Raw genomic sequence first — 17,528 nt, forward strand, 5'->3', positions numbered from 1 at the left:
CTTCACGATGAAGCTGTATCATGATACAGTGTCTTCACAACAAATCTGTATCGTGAAAAAGTGACTTCGCGACAAAGCAGTATCATGATACAGTGTCTTCAAGAAAAAGCAGTATCATGACCCAGTGTCTTCACGATGAAGCTGTATCATGATACAGTGTCTTCACGACAAATATGTATCGTGAAAAAGTGTCTTCACGACAAAGCTGTATCATGATACAGTGTCTTCACGACAAATCTGTATCACAAACAAGTGTCTTCTCAACAAAGCTGTATCATGAGGCCTCGTCGATCTCTATACAACAGCAACAAATACTGAATTTTGTAGTGTATTATGTTGCTCATTGAAATAATGATTTCGTTTTTAAGGAATATACATTGAAAGAAAGCATATACTGTACATGAGACAAAACTAAATTAGAAACTGACTATGTTATCTAGTTGAAATCATTGTTATACAATTACAAAAGAAAAATGGTTTTGTTTACACTTCTTAAATATTGATTTTATCTTCAGTAAAAAATCCCTGCAAAGGAACCTGCAGTCACCTGTGTCTGCTGAGACCGGGAGGATACTCTTGTGGCTGCCCAGAAGGAACAAGCTTCGTCACCGGGAGTAAAACCGAGTGTGACGCCGGTAAGAGAAACACCATTTTGTTTCCGTGTAGTGATTAGAAATCCATGGTTTCACTCCTTATATCAGCAGTTATAGGTTTTCTCTGTGTTTTCTTTTAATGCTCGGATGCCATTTCAGGATTTGACCCGCCACCCACCATGCCACCACCCTGCCTATGTCAAAATGGCGGCACCTGCTACTTTGACGATAACAAGGCTCTCTGCAAGTATGACAAAAATATTGTACCTTTTTGTCAACTTAAAAACAAGATCAATACTTTAGCAACAACTTTAATAAGGAAACATTAATTAAAATGATATATTTTGTGTCAATAATCAGTAATTTAGGTATTTTTGATTAAAATCCTTTGTTTAAAGAAGATGCTAATATTTTGTAATGATCAATAACTAGCTTGTTTGCTTGTTTTTTAGTCATACGTGTTAAGGAAACCTATATATAATACAAACAGACCTTTAAACTTATCAACAGGATATCAAGTAATTACTGTCAGTTAGTGATACCTTCGATGTTTCACTCAAATATACAGTAAAAAGACAAGATTTTGGCTCTATATACACATTGTCTTCTCAGATGTGCCCCTGATTGGAACGGAGACTTCTGCGAGATCAGCGTTTTACAAACCATTGCATCATCAGGTCAGTTACTAACTAAATTTATCAGAAGTGAAGTTGTTTGCGAGGCTCTAACAACCCGTGCGCCGACAGTTGGCATCGCCCTCGCCGTCGCCGTCGTCTTGATCCTTCTGCTGGTCGGTGTGGTGTACGTTCGCAAGAAGAAACCTCACTTCCTGCAGAGCGTACGGGACATGGTGCCCTCCATGCCGACCGTGCCGTCCATGCCGTCCATGCCGTCCATGCCATCCATGCCGTCCATGCCGTCCATGCCATCCATGCCGACCTTCAGGTGAGATACAGAGACATTCAGTGACAGCAGCTTGAAGTAAACCTACGTTGGTGTTGTGTCTAGGAGAACCAACGCAGATGCAACGACGTCACAGGATGCCGACACGAGGCAGAACCCTGAGCCGGTCGGTCAATTTTATTTCAGTCTTAAAAAAGTGTGATTTCTCTATTAACGCCACATCTTTACCGACATCAGGTTCCCTGCACGTCCGTGTCCGTGACGGAGCCGGAGGGGAAGAGTTTCGACAATCCTGCTTACGAAGCCGACAACCAACCGGAAGAGAGCAGGGCCGCCGCCACTGTAGCTCCTCGTGGGAGTGACCAGGTGAAAAGTGAACACTAAAACATTCTTAGATCACTTTTTTTTGTATTTTGAATGACCTTTATTGATATTTTATTGTGTTTCAAGGAGGCTTTTGACAACCCTGCTTATAACACTCCATCAGTACAAGTGGCTGTTCCAAAAGAGCAGGTAACCATGGAAACATGTTGATGTATTGTTGCAGTATTTAACGTTAGTGTCTGATGGGTCAGTTTAAAGGTGTTTCTTCTCTTTACAGCAGTTTGAACCCATCCTGGATGAGAGTGCCGAGTCCTTCCAGAACCCCACATACACCGTGAGTAACACTTAGACTTGTGTTTGCTAATACGATCATTTTTGTACCGATAAAAAAAAACCTCGGTTTTTGTTTCTGCCAATGTTTGCATCTTTAAATTGTACCAACTGTAACAAACTGACTTGATTTTATTTTGTCCCCAAACAGGAAAACACTCACGGAATTTCTTCAGAATCTGAGATTTGAGGATTTTCTCATCAAACTTCCGTCCACTTCAACTTCTTTCCCTCCATTTTATATTTATAAAACAAAAACAAAAAAACAACTTTTACAACTCTCACTTTTTTCTTTATGATCAACCTTATGAATCCGTGTTTAGTGTATAACTGTTGAAACGTGTGTAACTACAGAGTGATGCTTATGATTCAATGTCTCGATTCAAGTTTGTTTGACATGTTGAAACTCAATCAAAACATGCTTAATGTGATAATTGACTTTTTCTTTCGGCAATAAATCAAGAAGGTGAGCTGAAATAAAAATAAGTTTTCTCTTTAATTATTAGTCGTACAGATCTATAGAGCTGCCCGGGACCACAAACTGCCTGTTTACTCTAATAATGTGGCCCTAATGAGGTCGAAGATCACGTAGAAACTCACCATTTTATTTTGCACTTCTCTAAATATGACTATACGTCCTTTTTTCTTTTTTTTTGTCATTTTTGAAAGTATTTATTATTAGTATTGAAAATATTTGAGTAAAATCAATACATGGATTTGTGTTAAATAGATAGATGGATGGATGGATGGATGATATGGATGATATGGATGGATGGATGGATGGATGGATGATATGGATGGATGGATGGATGATGATGAGGATGGATGGATGGATGATGATGACGAGGATGGATGGATGATGATGATGATGAGGATGGATGGATGGATGAGGATGAGGATGAGGATGAGGATGAAGATGAGGATGAGGATGGATGGATGGATGAGGATGAGGATGAGGATGAGGATGAGGATGAGGATGGATGGATGGATGGATGAGGATGAGGATGAGGATATGGATGGATGAGGATGAGGATGGATGGATGGATGAGGATGAGGATGAGGATGAGGATGGATGGATGAGGATGGATGAGGATGGATGGAGGGATGGATGGATGGATGGATGGATGGATGGATGGATGAGGAAGAGGATGAGGATAGATGGATGGAGGATGATGAGGATGGATGGATGGATGAGAATGAGGATGGAAGGATGGATGGATGGATGGATGAGGATGTGGATGGATGGATGGATGGAGGGATTGATGAGGATGAGGATATGGGTGGATGGATGGATGGATGAGGAAGAGGATGAGGATGAGGATGAGGATGAGGATGAGGATGAGGATGAGGATGAGGATGAGGATGGATGGATGGATGAGGATGGATGGATGGATGGAGGGATGGATGGATGGATGGATGAGGAAGAGGATGAGGATAGATGGATGGAGGATGGTGAGGATGGATGGATGGATGAGGATGAGGATGAGGATGGAAGGATGGATGGATGGATGGATGAGGATGTGGATGGATGGAGGGATTGATGAGGATGAGGATATGGGTGACTGGATGGATGGATGAGGAAGAGGATGAGGATGAGGATGAGGATGAGTATGAGGATGAGGATGAGGATGAGGATGAGGATGGATGGATAGAGACAAATTACGGCATATTTAGTTTGATTTTATACTTTTTGCTTTCTTATTTTTTTCTTAGACGATAACAAAACACCCTCCGTTTTTTCACGTTCTTACTAAATCCTTATTTTTTGTACATACGTGATCGGAGCTAAAAGATAAAAAATAAGAGCTTCTGTTTATGGCCACGTGGGATCTTTTTGTAAGCTTAAAAACATAATCGCGTACTTCTGTGTAAGAACCGTCATACGCGTGGATATCATACTAACGCTCAAAATAATTACCAATTTCATACAAAAAAAAGACTTACTGTGTCTTTAAAGCAATTACCACCTGCGCTGCACGCGCTGTGCTAGAATTTACGAGCAACACATGAAGGCAGCACGACTAGTGGGCGCGCGGGAGGGGGGGGGGATAATGGGGCGATCTGATTGGACGCGGCAGAGATAAATAAAACGTGCGGCATCAGGAGTCGATAGAAAAACACAAAGAAAGAGCAGAGAAGTGAAGAGAGGAGGAACAGAGGAGGAGAGACGGAGGAGGAGAAGAAAAGGACGACACGCACACTCACCTGGAGCACGAGCCCGGAGAGACGGTAGGACGTGTGCGCGCGCGCGGTCTAGACAGTGTGTGTGCGCGTGATTTAGACAAGAGTATAGGGGTATCAGTGTCACGTGACACTTGTATTCAGACGTTACCTGAGGAAGGTGCGTCAGTGTGGAAGAGACTCGTGAACGTGCATCAATGAGAGCGTGTGCGTGTGTGTGCGCGTGCGTGTGTGCGTTGGTGCAGGCACAACAGAAGAGGTCGACAGGTTTATATACCATAGAAATTTGATTTTTCTATCTTTTTTTTATTAGGGTTGTGACAAAATATATATCGTTTAATTTAATTTAAAGTATTGTATTCAATTTAAAAACAGTTTTCTCTTATAAATCACATTTTATATTTACTTACTTATTTATTTATTTACCATAATTGCTCATTTACTGTATTTTTCTGGTTTATATTTGTGTGTTGCAATCTCACAAGAACCCTGCGATGACTAAGGATGAGAGGATACAGTCGGCTCCAGTAGCTTTTTTTTAACCTGTAGTGTTGTTGTTTGGACATATTTTCGTTTCAAAACGAATGAAAGCAGTTGTAAAGGAACAATAGAATCTTGATACTGGCGATGAATCCTGGCCATGACTGAGGACAAGAGGATACAGTCGACTCCAGCAGCTTTTGAAGCTGATGTTTGGGCATAGTTTGGTTTCAAAACAAATGAAAGCAGTTACGACTTCGTCAAGAGTCATGTGGTCTGTAAATCCTGCAACACCAGAGTCAAGTACTCGACAATACTACAAATATATCCTTGTTACTACAGTATCACAATATATCGTACTGATGTCCCTATCAACATATCGGGATATGTATCGTATCACCAATAAACACCCCTTGTTTTGAATTTAAGTAATGTAGATATTTTACCAAGTAACAGTTATTATAATAAAATATAATACAATTATTATATAGTAGTAATGCCAGAGTAAATGGCTGATTATATACTTTTATTTTTTTATTAAAATTAATAAATAAATAAATACATTAACTTATTACTTAGTATGTAGAGAAAAACGCATTGAAGTTGTGTTGTTGTATGAATTAATTTATTTACGAAAATGTATTTAAATGTAGTTGTAATTACAATATACTTATTATTTACCAAAAATATTGTATCTATCTTTAATTCTGCATGTTCTTCTCCTTAAGCAGACACTCATATTTCAGGTTCACTCTCTCTTCGTAGGATTGTTGACGTCAATCATGTTCCTTGACTTTTCTTTAACACTGAGATCTGTATAATAATAATAATCTCTTCTTTTTATGCGTTTCAATGAGTTGTGTTTGTGTGTGTGTTATTCTGTGTGTAACAGCACAATCTCTACACACACATTACTTAACCTACTTTCCGATGAAAAGTTTTCCGACTCATTGTTGTCACATGTTACTTCTCCAGTTTAGTAAGAAAAGAAAACCAAAACTTTGGATTGAGAGAAAAGTACAACATTTCCAGCGACAGCCAGTCCATCAGTATTTCTTGCTAGTTTAAAACTGTATATTGTTCCAGGCAGACCTGAGTGTGAAGAGGTTTTTATTTAAGTACAACATTCTCCCAGTTGCCTTACATTGCAGAAAATGTTTTGGGGGAAAAAAAAACGTCAAAAAGTTGTGTTAAGCTTCTTCGAAGGAACAGTTTCAACTCTCAACACTTTCAAATGAACGTGTTCATGAGCTCAGCTTCCAGAGTTTGTATGAATTAATGTTTAAAGGTCATTATGTTTGTGTTAAGTTTGTTTAAAATGGAACTTTCTTGAGTAAAAATCATTGTTCGTGAGGAACTTTCTCAGATGGAACTGATGGGATGTTTCTGTTCGTGCATGTGGGGTCGAAACAGTCAGGATGGCAGCTGAGCTGGCGAATGATTCTGTGTCACACACACACACACACACACGCACACACACACACACACACGGGCAGATGGCATATCTGAGTGTGGTCGACCTTTCCCCCCTTCGGTCCCTCTCCGGAGACCCGTCCAACATCAACTGATTGTGTTAAACGGGTTCATGCTGTCGTGATTCTTGGGTGATATCATGTTAAGCTCCGTACATGTGTCATGTCACCAGTGATGGATTGATGATGGATGGAGTTGAGCAATCTTGAAATGAGTGGATCACCAGCTTTAATCTGATTAATTCCTCAGCGCACGTCGTTGCTGCTGTAAATAATATAGTTTATGTTTATTAGAGTCACAGTGAGAAAACGATTTCACGTGAAAACTATGGGTGTGAGAAACAATGATGGACCAATTTATCACAATATTCATTTTTTTATGATACTGTATCGATATTCAACAGCAGTGTATCGGTATTATCTAAAAAACATTGTATTTATATACGTATGTATTTTATTGATTTGGCTTTCAAATCACGTTATGTTATCTTATTTCTTTAATGGTTTATATTTCAACAAAGTGTGCGTAAAATAAAATAATTGAAATTTAAAATGTACCATAAACATGCGAATATTAATGGCTCTGGTTCATTTTTGTGTTACAAATAAAAACGAGATGGTAGATGCTAAAGTAGTCAGTGAGGCAATAACTGAGGACAAGAGGATACAGTGGATCCAGTAGCTTTTTCTTTTATATTCAGCTTTGTTATTGGAAGTCTTGACATGAACATCTGTGGACAAACGGAGTCAGAAATTAATCATATACAAGGAAACAAGCTAATTATTGATAAGAGAAAAGAAGGTCAAACTTCCATGGATTTTTTTTTTTTATTTTAGTTTGAAAAACTCAAATTTAGACAAAACACACAAGATAAAAACAATTGGAAATAAAAAAATATATATTCTTATACATAAATATAAATCTACATTCTTAATTAAATTAAATTAAATAAAAAGTAAAATGATAACGTGGATGGAGAAGGATTAGACACAGTCATGATGATTAAGAAACATAAAATATAAAAATAAAATGCTGCAACAATATTCTGAGAGGGTCATGTGATTCCAAATTAGGACATAAAACTGCCATTTCCGAAAGAAAAAAAAAGTGTGTTGCCCCTCATTCTATACTAATGGAAATATTTTAGTAATCTTTCTAGTTTCAAAAAAGACATTGTATCTGTTATCCACTGTGAACTGGGTGGAAGCTTGGATGATTTCCAGTGAAGAAGAAGGTGACGTCTTGCTAGTGAAACGTTGAAAGTTATGACGTCCAAATGTAAAACAACATCAAATCTTCTGTGAAGCAAAATAAAGTTGCATGAGGTGAAGGAATCACAGCTGTATAGAATATTTCGTTTTTTCATTTTTAGTTTTGGATCCAACAGCTTTTAAATCTCTTATTTTGACAAGTTTTGGTTTTGAATCAGCTATATTTTCTGTAAATTCTGCAGCTAAAGTGCTCTGGCAATACCACGAATATATTCTTGTTCCTGCAGTATTGTAATACATTGTATCGTTGCCCCTGTATCATATCATTTCGTCAAGTTCCTGCCAATACACACCCGTTATTAAACACACTTCTATCATGTTTTATACACACACATGCTGCATTCATTTTAACTATCATTTACAAGTTGAAATAGTCAACTCCATAGAACTCCAGTCCTGAGCCGTGTTCTGTTCCTCCATGTTGATCCACTTCCATCATGTTGGTTAGAAACACACACCTCTGTGTGTGTGTGTGTGTGTGCAGGAAATGTATTCTCATGCTGAGCTAACAGATTCAGGCTGGAATAGAAACATCTAGGTCATTTTCTCTCTGGTGAGATGACGCTCCACAAACTTGTGCGTCTCATTACATAAGTGTGTTTGAACATCCATGTCATCGTTTCGCTCTCCGATGATCTCCATCCTCGTCGTGATGTTTGGACTCCGGTCCATAAAAAAAAAAACGTCTTCATCTGCAGTTTAACTTCCAGGATAATCAACGGATCGATTCTTCAATGTAAAGACGAAAGCCGCTTTAGTCTCCATCCTTTTTCTAATCTCCCGCATTGTGTGGAAATCCTCGGCGCCGCCGTCTTAAATCATGGAGACCAGATCACTCCACCATATGGCCGCGCTGACCCTGGACAATACCTCGATGAATGGAGCCCTAATCTCTGCTCAGCCTTTTTGTAATTTGAGTCAAAGATGAAGGGATTGAGAATGACCACGTTTGATATATTCATCTACAGTTCACTTTTTTGTTCTCCTTATGAACAATATATCAGCAGCAGATCAGTATGTGGGTCAATCTGACCCCCAAAAATGTGATGTGGAGAAGCTGAATGCACTATTTGTCTTATTCCCATGACTTCTTTATAAAGACTGCGTCTGGAATGATTTTTATTGAGAACGAGAAGTAAGCGTCTTTAACTATACATCAGAGATCGCTCGGTAGCGTTGCCATGGTGATAAACTAGAGGATAGACGGTGTGCAAGGTTGTCTCTCGCTGGGTTCAGGGATCAGCTGTTTACACAAGTCAGTAAATCATCCCACATGTTCTTATGGTTGTTTTGAACGTGAAAATATGTTGTTTTTTTCAGGTTTCTACAAGAGATCAGGGGCTCAGGTCAGCCCTCCTCCCCCCTCCTCCCCCCCTCACCTCCCTCACTACACCTGTGTCCCCCGTCTCTGAGGAATGAATGAAGCCATGCCTGTTGTTTCTTCCAATGGAGGTAGAGTTGAATAAACTATATTGTATGACAGTTAAAAATATTGACTCTTAAATACATTGTATAAAAAACTTTAGTTTAAATGTTGAATAAAGTCAATGTTTGAATTGTTGTTAGTCGTAAACCAGTTTTCAGTAGGTGGCGCTCTTTAAAAATTACTTGAGGTTTTAAATCAATTAGGTGTTCGGAGAAGACAGTGCCATCTGGTGGTGTTTAAAAATAATGTCACTGTATCATAAAACTTCACCAACTCATCGCTTATTTACATTTGGTTCCGTTTCATTCCTTTTTTAAAATTAAATGTAAAACTACAGACTTGAGTGAGTCAGACCAGAGGTCATTTTGCACTGCAACAGTCCTCAAGGCCTGTAGGGACAAACATGAAGGCATATCTAAAAGGACAGAATGTTGAAGTTTTTTTTGTTTTTTTAATGTTTTTGTGTTAGCGAACTATGTCAAAAACTGATCACAATTAAATTTAAAGTTACAGTTCAACCAAAGTTCAAACTTCACTCATTTTCTACTCGTCCTCATGTCAACTACGGGTTGGAATTATTTTCAGTAATCTATTTATTTTTAGATTTATAGACAAAAACGTACGTCTATTGAAGCAACTGAGGTCGCCCTTGGTTGAACTTTCACCGAAAAGACGATTAAACATCCATATAACTCCATAATCCTTGTATATGTACTGTCCATCTATATTGAAGCGTCCAGCGAAAAAAAAACTAGACAAGTCTTTAGATTAAGCTTGTTCGTGGCAGACGTTTAAACAGTAGCAAGCCATGTAAACAGGAAGTACTTCAAAAGTAGTACTAGTCTACACTGGAAGCGCTTGCGATAGTTACCCGTAATACTTCCCCCTGATTAGTTCCTTTATTTAGATGGACATACATTTTTGTCTATAACTCTAAAAAGGAACAGATTACTTAAAATAATCCTAACTCTTAGTCGACATGATGGTGAGCAGAAAAAATGAGTAAAGTTGCAGTTTTTGTGAACTTTAAAGCTGCACTAAGATTGAACATGTTTGTCTCTGGCTCCCCACAGTGTCAGGAAAGTGAAATTGAAAAAAACTTTTTTTTTTTTCTTCGTTAATTGTGTTGAAAGGTTGATTTAAAATTCAGTCAAATAATATACAGAAAATATGGCGCTCTCTGCTTTCAAAGTTGAAATGATTTTATGACCTTTGACCTCAGGGCTGCACGAGACCCTGGCCCTGCTCACCTCACACCTCCACCCTGACGGCAACCAAAAGGAGGACCTGGTCTTCCTGCAAGACGTCTTCAGTGGAAAAACGCTCAGCTATCTGATGAAGGTACGAGTCCAGCACCATGTTGTGTGTCTCACAGTGTGTGTGTGTGTGTGTGTGACTCCAGTTCTATAGAAGGTTGACTTTATATTCATCATTTTTCGTGTTGTTTTGACCGTTGACCACAGATTCATGACAAACTGAGGCAGTATGCAAAGCAGAGTCCATCTCCAGTGCTGCACAGCGCCTCCACGCTGGCAGAGGATGTAAGTCTCTACCCGAGTCTAATGCAAATAACGTTCATTCAACATCCCATAATAATGTGTGATCAATAGCTGACGGAGGCGCTGCAGAGCAGAACCCTGGAGGACGACGAGCGGGAACTTGTGTTTCTGCTGAGCACTCCTCACCTCAGGGTAAACACAGACTCTCCCTCCTTGCATTCGTCGTCGTTGACAGCCTCTCGCTCTGATCACTGCAGGCTGTGCTGTCGGCCCACGACACCGTGGCTCAGAAGAGCTTCGACCCAGTTCTACCACCTCTGCCTGAAGATTTAGACGATGGAGAGGAGGAGGAGTCGGTGAAGATCGTGCGACTGGTGAAGAACAAAGAGCCTCTGGTGAGTCCAGCACTGGAAAAGGTCCGGTTTAGAAACAAAACATTTAAAAACAGGTTCCTATATCGTCTCATGTTACTCTTTATGGTATTGTGTCTCAAATGTTGTGTAATCAGAGAATTTGACTAGAAACATTGCAATTTCACTTTCCTGACACTGTGGGGAGCCAGAGACAAACATGTTCAATCTTAGTGCAGCTTTAAAGTTCACCCCAAAAATTCAAACTTCACTCATTTTCTACTCACCCTCATGTCGACTAAATTAGATTTTTTTCGGAGTAATCTCTTCCTTTTTAGAGTTATCGACAAAAATGTTTGTTCATTTTAATGTAGGACTGTTTGTTCATTTTAATGTAGGACTGGAGCTCAGTTTTCTTCGGTCTACACTGCAGGTGCTTACGATATTAACCTGTTTGTGCAGCATGTTAGCCTTTTAGCTTCTGCTACAAAAAAAACTCAAAATATAGAGTTGTTTAATATTTCTGGAACAATTCCTCATGTTGAGGCTTCAATACAAGATGGATTTTACAGATGAGCAGTATGGAGGTATTCGGATGTTTTTAAGCAAGTTTTTTTGACAGAATGAAGAGACAAGAGCATAAGTTTCTACATTTAAATGAACAAACATTTTCGTCTATAACTCTAAAAAACAGACGCATTACTCTGAAAATAATCCCAACCCTTAGACGACATGAGGGCGAGTAGAAAATGAGTGAAGTTTGAATTTTGAGTGAACATCTCTTAAAGTAATAGTTCTGCTTGAGAACTACATCATCCATCATCACTTTCCACACAGTCATCAGGGAAATCTAAACAAATGACATTTCAAAATAAATGTCAGTCATTAATTAATGCTCAGGCCAACATTTTCCACCGGCAGCTGTCAGGTGATCAATTTGATTCTGAGTCACTTAAGTAAATGAATAAATGAATGAATGTGTGTGTGTGTGTGTGTTGACACAATGTGACTGTTTTACATATTAATTAATGAACACATGGAGCTGAAAATGATCACAAATAATAATAATAAATCATCAGAAATTGTATTTAAAAGTGCCTTCCTGTAAGTAACATCAGACTGTGGGGGTACGAGGGGTATTTAATGTGGAACAGGTGAGTTTTAAGGTTTGATTTCAAGAGGGAAATGAATGTGTGGACTGTAATGCGGGTCAAAAACACTTGATATCTCGTCTTGAACTGGTGACATCTTGACTTCCCTGCGACACGTCAGCCGTGGGGAGTAGATTGACGTCTGGTGAAGTCACATGACCTGATGAACGAGGGCTTTTAGTGTCGGACTTGATGAAGTTATCGATCCTCCTGCATCCATGCATGATGCCATAATTGTTGATCAATCTCTGTGAATGAAGGAGAAGCTTGATGATTCTTTTTTAAATCCCTCAGGGAGCAACGATTCGCAGAGACGAGGTGAGCGGGGCTGTGATCGTGGCTCGAATCATGAGAGGAGGAGCTGCAGACCGCAGCGGTGAGAGCGTCAAACACACAAGTATGAATAAAACACTTGATGTTCGCTGGTGTGGAGGTGTCTGCTGTGACGACAGAGGAGATTACCGAACTGAACTTTCAACACGGATCCAAATCCTTCAGATTAAAGCCGCAACATTGCATATTTTAGAGATTACAAACAAGACTTTCCTCATCACCGTTACCAGGGAGACGCTGTTATCTCCATCCCAAACACGGTCCTGTAACATGTGGATGTCTCCAGGTCTGGTCCACGTGGGGGACGAGCTGCGGGAGGTCAACGGGAACCTGATCGCTCACAAGCGTCCCGAGGAAATCAGTCACATTCTGGTATTATTGACCCAAGTTTGACCTTGAGTCGTTGAGGTCACTGACCCCTCGGTCGTGTTTTGTGTCAGTCCCAGTCTCAGGGTTCCATCACGCTGAAGATCATTCCTGCGGTGGTGGAGGAAGACAAACTGAAGGAGAGCAGGGTCAGACAGATTTTAAATGATTACCTTATTATTTATTTATCATTTATTCTGGGGGGTTTCTCCGCACAGATCTACCTGCGAGCTCTGTTCGACTACACCCCCTCCGAGGACCGGGCCACGCCCTGTCAAGAAGCCGGACTTCCGTTCCACCGAGGGGACATTCTTCAAGTGGTGAGTCAGGAGGACGCCACCTGGTGGCAGGCCAAGAGAGTCGGCGACTGTAATCTGCGCGCAGCCCTCATCCCCTCCACACACTTCCAGGAGAGGTAGCTTCACCTTCTTCTTCTCTTTTTTTGAGGATAAGAAAATCATCTCTTTTTTTTTTTTTTGGGCCCCGGCAGGCGCCTGAGGTACCGCATGAAAGTGGGTTCGCTCCCTTCGACCAGCAGATCCCTGACATGTAAGACCACCACTTCGCTCGTTCAGGTTACAGGGCCAGACCTAATCTAGAGAGATTATGAAAAGAGGACAAGAGGCAGGTTTAATCTCTACACTCTCTGGGGTTTCGTTGGCTAATCCAATTTGAAACGACATGAAACAAAAAGGTCTGGAAACCTTTGATGTTGGTGAGCGTCTCACGCTGTTCTTGATTAAATTGTTTCTAGTAAAACCAATTCCCTTTATTGGAAAACTACAGTATGGTCGTATGAGAAGAACATGGAATATATTTAAAATGTTAATAATCTGTAATAACACTGCATCATAATGTTTTTAAATGTTAATAATCTGACATAAATCTGCATTATAATGTTTTTAAATGTTAATAATCTGTCATAACGCTGCATCATAATCTCTTCTTCTCCTCCGTCTGCTCTCGACCTCAGACGACCGTGCAGGTGCGGACGCCGGATTATTGCTAATTTGATTTGAATTCCATCCGTGTTTGAATCCACTGCATCCATGTAGCGTTAGCTTCGCGCCCTCGTCTCCGGCGCCTGCTTTTTGTTCTGACCTCTGACCTCATGTTCTCTTGTTCCCCCGCAGAGGACAGTGACGGTGAAGCTGTGACCGGGCGAGAGACGGGTGAGGAGGAACCGTTCCAATGTTTGCTGACCCGTCTGTTCTCACCCACGTCTATGACGTCACAGCTCAGTGTTTATTGTTGAAGACGCAGCTCGAGGGCAGACCTCTGCCAAGCAGCTCATATCCAACCACATTTTGGATCAATCTAGTTGTCCTAAAACAATCAGTCGGTGTTTAAACTAAGGTACAGAGATTATGCGACAACGTTAAAGAAATGTAGAGCTAAAGTGAAAGTGGTGAAGAAAAGGAATATGATGTGTTTTTGTGAAGTAGAATAAACGCAGGACTAACCTAGAACCTCCAAGAATGAAAAGACATGATCAGACTCGTACTTCCTGTTAGATACGCTTTGAAATATACATTTTGTTCGGCCCTTAACCTCGACTGTGGGCCAAAGTATAGACACCCCTCACTTATATGGTTGTATATTGTTGTTTTTTTTACATCTCATTGCTCAGTCGGACATTAGAGGGCAGTAGCGTTCTGGATTGAAGACACAAGCAGGTTGTTCTTTCTTCCATATTTCTTTGTGTATGTACAGGAAACAAAAATAAATGAGATGACGCATGAAAACCCCTTCAGATATTGGTCCACTTGTCTCTACCTGTGGGTGTTTTCATAGCTTGTCAGTTTGCTGCAGCGTAGATTGTGCTTGTGCCTGGCCTTCACTCTCCAGTGAGCGTCCAGCCGTCATGAGTCACTGCTCCAGCGTGAGCTGTAGCTTCTCCTACGACTGAGGTCGCCTGAGGTCACACGTTTCTCATGGGATTTTTTTTTTTAACCTAGAAACTCCATCCAACAAAGCCATTTACCTGCGTTGAACGTGTCTCTTCTCTTGTGCAACAGCGGGCAAGCGCAGAAGTTTCCGGGTCAGGAAGGATCAGAACGGCGACGGTCCGGACGCCGGTCACGCCGACTTCCTGATCTACGAGGAGGTGACCCTGTACCAGCCCCGCGGAGGAGAGAGACCTCGACTCATCGTGCTCATAGGTGAGTGACTCTGTGAACGACCGCTGAGCTAATGATTAATAATAACATAATAATATAATAATAAAGATGGATGATTGACACTTGATCTAAAGACACATTTCTGAAACGGCGACAGGTTTTCTATGTCAAATAAATGAGCGACTGCATATTGATTTAATTATTTATTATTAATTAGTTGATGTTATCCCTCATAACATGTTCATTATTGCTACATATTCATAACAAATGTGGCTTATATCATGCCTTCCAACACCACTGTCTTTGTCTCACTCCCCCTCAGTGAACTCAGCACTGTAGCTGTGCACGTTTAAAGTAATGAAAAGGATAAAAAAAATCCTCTAGACAATTGTCGAAAAGACGTCTCAGGAGGTTGGATTTATAAGTCAAGAGTTACACACGTCTTAGTATAAAACACAGTAGAGCGGACACTGCCATCTGGTGGCCATTAACACTGATGACACATTTGCTGCTGCTTTCAACGATGAAGGAAGTCATGGAAACACTAGATGGCGCTTGACTACGTCCGATTCGTATCGTTCATCTCAGATGTTCGCTCGCTCGTCCGCAGGTTCTCTGGGCGCTCGGATCTCTGAGCTCAAGCAGAAGGTGATCGCCGACAACCCTAGCCAGTACGGGCTCGCCGTCCCTCGTGAGTTCCAAAAATCACCTAAAACTCTTGTATTGTGCTGATGCTGATCGGAGGATTTAAAGATGAATCCCTTATAGACGGGGTTTTTTTTAACACCAGAACCCTGTTCCACCAGCTGTGGTCTTTCCTGACCCGAGATTAGAGCCGTCTCCCCGCGGCGTTCTTTTCAAGGAGTGTTTTTTGACTCTTGGTCCGTTTTTTTCTTCCAGACACGACGCGAGACAGGAAGAGTCACGAGCGAGAAGGCGTGGAGTACAACTTCATCACCAAAGCGGAGTTCGAGGCCGACATCCTCGCCGGCAAGTGAGTCCCTGCACATCCGTGAGTGTGTTTCTGGTCTCCGGAGGACGTCGCCAAAACGCTCCGGTCCCTCTGCTCCCGCAGGTTCATCGAGTTCGGGGAGTACAAGGAGAATCTGTACGGAACCAGTTTGGAGTCGATTCACAAAGTTCTGAACCAGAACAAGATCTGCCTGGTGGACGTGCAGCCCGAGGTTTGAATCGTCTCAGACGTTTGTGTTTCAGCAGCATCTTAAGAGATAAAGAATGGATATGAAACTATCAAGATTCATTATTTTTAAGCGAGTGCAGGAGGAGGAATATATAGTGATGCTGTAGGAAAAAGGATTTAATAGTATTGTCAGTTTATCAAGTTTTAAACCAAAATATGTCCAAGCATCAGTTTCGGAAGCTGCCGGGGTCAACTGTATCCTCTCGTCCCCAGTCATCACCAATGCCGTGTCTCAAATCACATACTTATCTTAGTATTCTAGAAGTTAGTATGCATCAGGATAATGTACATACTAACTAGTACGCAAATTCTCCACAGATAGTATGTCTCAAATCAAACACTGCCGCTACGCACTAACAGGAAATGAGGTGACAGCTTCTTCTTCTACTTCTATTTAACGATGGTTGCAACCAGCTGTTTGAACGCTATCGCCACCTGCTGGCAGCACGTTTTGCAAGTTTGGAAGAAGAAATAAAGAAAAATATGAGAATCGAAATATTCGAGAAATATTTAAGCTGGTATCAGCAGCGAAGACATGTTTATCCTCCTACTGCTGCTGAAAATACACCTGTAAGTATATGCATATATATATGACGTAACTTCCGTTTAAAACGTAATTAAGATGGCGGCCGTTTAGGGTGGTTAGTGTCTATTGAACCATACTCAGTTTAGTGGGCGTGTTAGTACGCCAATTTAGTGTGCATGGCGCACTAAATTTCGCATAATAAGATTTGAGACGCACTTGTGCACTAAAAATACTAACTTTGAGTACGCTAGTATGCGATTTGAGACACAGCAACAGATATTGTGGGATTGATTTCATTTTTCCTTCAGCTGAGAAACCAAGAACTTCTGCCATCTAGCGATATTTTCATGTGAAACTATGATTATTTTGAACTAATTATTACTCAAAAGGGAACTATGGCAAATAGTACCTAATAAAACCGATACAGTGGTGTTTAATATCGCTAATGGTTGTGAAGAATACAGTCAAGTGTAGATATTTTCTTACACTATTTTCCACACCCAGGCTCTGAAGACTCTGAGAACAGCTCAGTTCAAGCCGTACGTCATATTTGTGAGACCCAACATCTTCGAGGGGGACAGGAAGTCGCCCAGTTCCACATCCTCCCTCGCAGCAGGAGTCACGGTGAGTCACAGCAGCTCCAGATCATCTAGACTCCAGAACTGATTCTGGTCCCGAAGCAGGAGGACGAGCTGCTGGAGATGAGACAGTCCGCGGAGAGGATCGACGAGAACTTCGGCCAGTGGGTGAACCACGTGCTGGTGAAGGAGGAGGCGGTCAGCGCTGTGGCGGAGCTGCAGTCTGTCCTGGGGCAGGTGCAGGCCGAGTGTCACTGGGTGCCCGTGTCCTGGGTCCGGACGTGAACCTGCTCTCTGGTCCCACAGCGTGAACGTCTGTGTTACCATGGTGACAGAGGACCATCTGCTAGTAGAACCAGCATGGAACGTGTCATGTGAATGTGCCATATATGGAAGTCCAATAAAGATTTGAGTTAAAGCTAC

The 17,528-nt window shown here is 41.1% G+C and overlaps 2 protein-coding genes across 2 annotated transcripts in view; both read left to right on the forward strand.

Annotated features, from left to right (window-relative positions):
* The window catches only part of lrp2b (low density lipoprotein receptor-related protein 2b), a 37,794-nt gene extending 35,402 nt beyond the window's left edge, over positions 1–2,392 (forward strand). Inside the window, exons 72-80 of the mRNA XM_087793208.1 lie at positions 516–635; positions 753–840; positions 1,206–1,270; positions 1,340–1,538; positions 1,602–1,662; positions 1,734–1,862; positions 1,947–2,009; positions 2,098–2,154; positions 2,302–2,392. Of these exons, the coding sequence (XP_087649334.1) occupies positions 516–635; positions 753–840; positions 1,206–1,270; positions 1,340–1,538; positions 1,602–1,662; positions 1,734–1,862; positions 1,947–2,009; positions 2,098–2,154; positions 2,302–2,340 (821 nt within the window). The 3' untranslated portion in view covers positions 2,341–2,392. The remainder of the gene's footprint in view (positions 1–515; positions 636–752; positions 841–1,205; positions 1,271–1,339; positions 1,539–1,601; positions 1,663–1,733; positions 1,863–1,946; positions 2,010–2,097; positions 2,155–2,301) is intronic.
* A 1,906-nt stretch (positions 2,393–4,298) lies between these two features.
* On the forward strand, positions 4,299–17,491 carry LOC148077439 (MAGUK p55 subfamily member 3-like). Its single transcript, XM_087794100.1, has 19 exons — positions 4,299–4,379; positions 8,876–9,007; positions 10,204–10,322; positions 10,445–10,522; positions 10,592–10,672; positions 10,738–10,875; positions 12,276–12,357; positions 12,601–12,686; positions 12,755–12,829; positions 12,899–13,095; positions 13,171–13,229; positions 13,654–13,673; positions 13,816–13,852; positions 14,699–14,842; positions 15,411–15,491; positions 15,701–15,794; positions 15,876–15,984; positions 17,032–17,151; positions 17,211–17,491. Exons 2-19 carry the CDS (start codon positions 8,971–8,973, stop codon positions 17,388–17,390), a joined length of 1,737 nt encoding a protein of 578 aa, XP_087650226.1. The 5' UTR covers positions 4,299–4,379; positions 8,876–8,970; the 3' UTR covers positions 17,391–17,491.
* The last annotated feature ends 37 nt before the right edge of the window (positions 17,492–17,528 follow it).

The sequence above is a fragment of the Callionymus lyra genome, chromosome 6, assembly GCF_982586985.1.
Source record: "Callionymus lyra chromosome 6, fCalLyr1.hap1.1, whole genome shotgun sequence".
NCBI lineage: Eukaryota > Metazoa > Chordata > Actinopteri > Syngnathiformes > Callionymidae > Callionymus > Callionymus lyra.

Excerpts from the sequence above, each read along its gene's own strand:
- LOC148077439 (XM_087794100.1), top strand. The coding sequence starts at position 8,971 with ATGAATGAAGCCATGCCTGTTGTTTCTTCCAATGGAG. Across the intron at positions 13,096-13,170 it reads TCCACACACTTCCAGGAGAG|GCGCCTGAGGTACCGCATGA; the intron begins GTAGCTTCACCT and ends GGGCCCCGGCAG. Across the intron at positions 13,853-14,698 it reads TGTGACCGGGCGAGAGACGG|CGGGCAAGCGCAGAAGTTTC; the intron begins GTGAGGAGGAAC and ends CTTGTGCAACAG.